General features: G+C 45.8%; 1 protein-coding gene across 1 annotated transcript in view; it reads left to right on the top strand.

Annotated features, from left to right (window-relative positions):
* The window catches only part of LOC132475187 (1-phosphatidylinositol 4,5-bisphosphate phosphodiesterase eta-1-like), a 41,354-nt gene that overhangs the window by 28,558 nt on the left and 10,278 nt on the right, over positions 1-2,518 (top strand). Inside the window, exons 6-7 of the mRNA XM_060076193.1 lie at positions 572-1,071; positions 1,738-1,917. Of these exons, the coding sequence (XP_059932176.1) occupies positions 572-1,071; positions 1,738-1,917 (680 nt within the window). The remainder of the gene's footprint in view (positions 1-571; positions 1,072-1,737; positions 1,918-2,518) is intronic.

Genomic DNA, 2,518 nt, shown 5'->3' with positions numbered 1-2,518 from the left:
AAAAGCAGACACACCAACGAGACGGCATAATGGACCACTATTTACGAAGAAAATCAGATTCATACGTCTGGAAGTCGATTCAAGGTGAGGGTTGCTTTTGCCTCGAAGGTCTTGAGAGGAATAATTATGGTTTGTATTATTATTCAACATCTCCAGTCGAACTAGCTCCCCCACATATGTTTTAACCCGGGTACAGTATCCTCATGAGACCAGCCTGATGCTCACGATTCACAGAGCACACGAGGCAGGCTTTGGCTGGGCAGCGATAGATTTCCATATATGGGCATGGCCATACGTTGTTCAGAAAACACTGTCGCTGTCTTCGCTCGTGACGCACATCTTTATGATCTTGCAATCAGTTCACCATCATTTTATGTGGATCTAAGAGAAGACGTTTGTGTGTGTGTGTTTGTGTGTGTGTGTGTGTGTGTGTGTGTGTTTGTGTATTTGTGTGTCCAAATTTGTGTGTGACTTTCATACAGTATATTGTGTATATGCTTGCTGTGTGGGTGTGGGTGTTGGAGTTTGTGTGTGTGTGTGTTTGTGTGTGTGTGTGTATTTGTGTGTGACTTTCATACAGTATATCGTGTATATGGTTGCTGTATGGGTGTGTGTCTTTGCGTGTGTGTGTGTGTGTATGTGTTCTCACTCTGTATGTCTGTGCCTTAGTCTGTTTGTTGCAACTTTACCATTCCCTTGGGATGACAGCTCCTCTCTCTCTCCCTCACTCTCTCTCTCCCTCACTCTCTCTCTCCATCTCTCTATCTCTCTCCCTTCCTCACTCTCTCTCTCTCTCTCTCTCTCTCTCTCTCTCTCTCTCTCTCTCTCTCTCTCTCTCTCTCTCTCTCTCACTCTCTCTCCCTAACGCTCACTCTCTCTCCCACTCTCTCTGTCTATCTCCCTCACTCTCCCACCCACTCTCACTCTCACTCTCCAATCTCTCTCCTTCACATCTGCTCCTTTGGTGTGGCAGGGGGGGGAGGAAGAGGAAGACGATGAAGCTCAGCCGAGATCTGTCAGACCTGGTGGTGTTCACCAACTCCATGGCCTCTCAGGAGTGCCTGGATGAAGGTATTCCTCCCGCTGTCTCCTTCCTCTCTCTGACACCGTGGTACGCCACTGAGACTGCAGCCACCACGCAGAAATTAAAGATTGAACAGCTGAATAGATCATAAGAGGAATGTAAATGTAATCCTCTGAGATTTGAAAGATCATCTCTGAGAGATGTTATGCTTATTAGATGGACATGTAAATTGCAATATCTTTTTTAAGCAGGTGAAAAATGATTTTTTTTGTAAAATACAGACCAGTATCAAAGTCGTCGCCATGAACTGATGGCAAAGAAACACACACATACACCTACACAAACACACACTCACACACAAACACATTTAATACTTTTGTTTATGTTGACATAGGGCAAGTCTTTCTTCAACGTGAACATTAACAGATGCAAAAATTCAGTAGGATACCGGGTTCTGTCTTGTTAAACGCACACAAGTCACACACACACACACACATAAAAACACACACCTATACAAACACACACAAACAAACAATATACTCCCCCACACACACACACACACACACACACACACACACACACACACACACACACACACACACACACACACACACACACACACACACACACACACACACACACACACACACACACACACACATTCACACCTCGCACAACCACACAACGGCGTTGACTCTGTGATCTGGCTCCAGGTACTCCAGGGGACGTGCTGTCCTTCAGCGAGGCCCGGGCCCAGTCACTAGTCCACCACCGGGCCCCCCAGTTCCTGGCCTTCAACCAGAGGCAGCTGTCCCGCATCTACCCCTCGGCCTATCGCATCGACTCCTCCAACTTCAACCCTCAGTTCTACTGGAACGTTGGCTGCCAATTGGGTGAGACCTGTGTGTGTGTGTGTGTGTGTGTGTGTGTGTGTGTGTGTGTGTGTGTGTGTGTGTGTGTGTGTGTGTGTGTGTGTGTGTGTGTATGTGTATGTGTGTTTGGCCCAGAGATGATGAGTGGTGAAATCGTCCCTGACTCTGAAGAATGTGTATCACTGTAACGTTAAGATGAAGGGTGTTAGGTATTTGTAATGATGGAGTGTTTCTTTAGGTCCATTGCCTTTAACTTTATTTTAAATATAGCATAAACACAGGTTCACACACACGCACACACACGCACACACACACACACACACACACACACACACACACACACACACACACACACACACACACACACACACACACACACACACACACACACACACACACACTGAAAGCCTGGAGAATATTTTCTTTCTAATTTCTCTTCATCCTCAATCCCATTTACTTTAATTTAGCCAATGAATACTTGAATAAAATGAGTCAAGTAATGAATAACGAACAGAAGGCATTTTAGATGAATGACCACATGGTCCTAGGCCACCAATGGTCCTGTCAGCAGATGCTTTTGTCCAAAGGGACCCACAATGAGCGACCATACATGTCATCAAGC

The sequence above is a fragment of the Gadus macrocephalus genome, chromosome 16, assembly GCF_031168955.1.
Source record: "Gadus macrocephalus chromosome 16, ASM3116895v1".
Classification (NCBI taxonomy): domain Eukaryota; kingdom Metazoa; phylum Chordata; class Actinopteri; order Gadiformes; family Gadidae; genus Gadus; species Gadus macrocephalus.
Note: the sequence above shows the minus strand (reverse complement) of the source record. Positions and strands in the feature narration are given on the sequence as shown.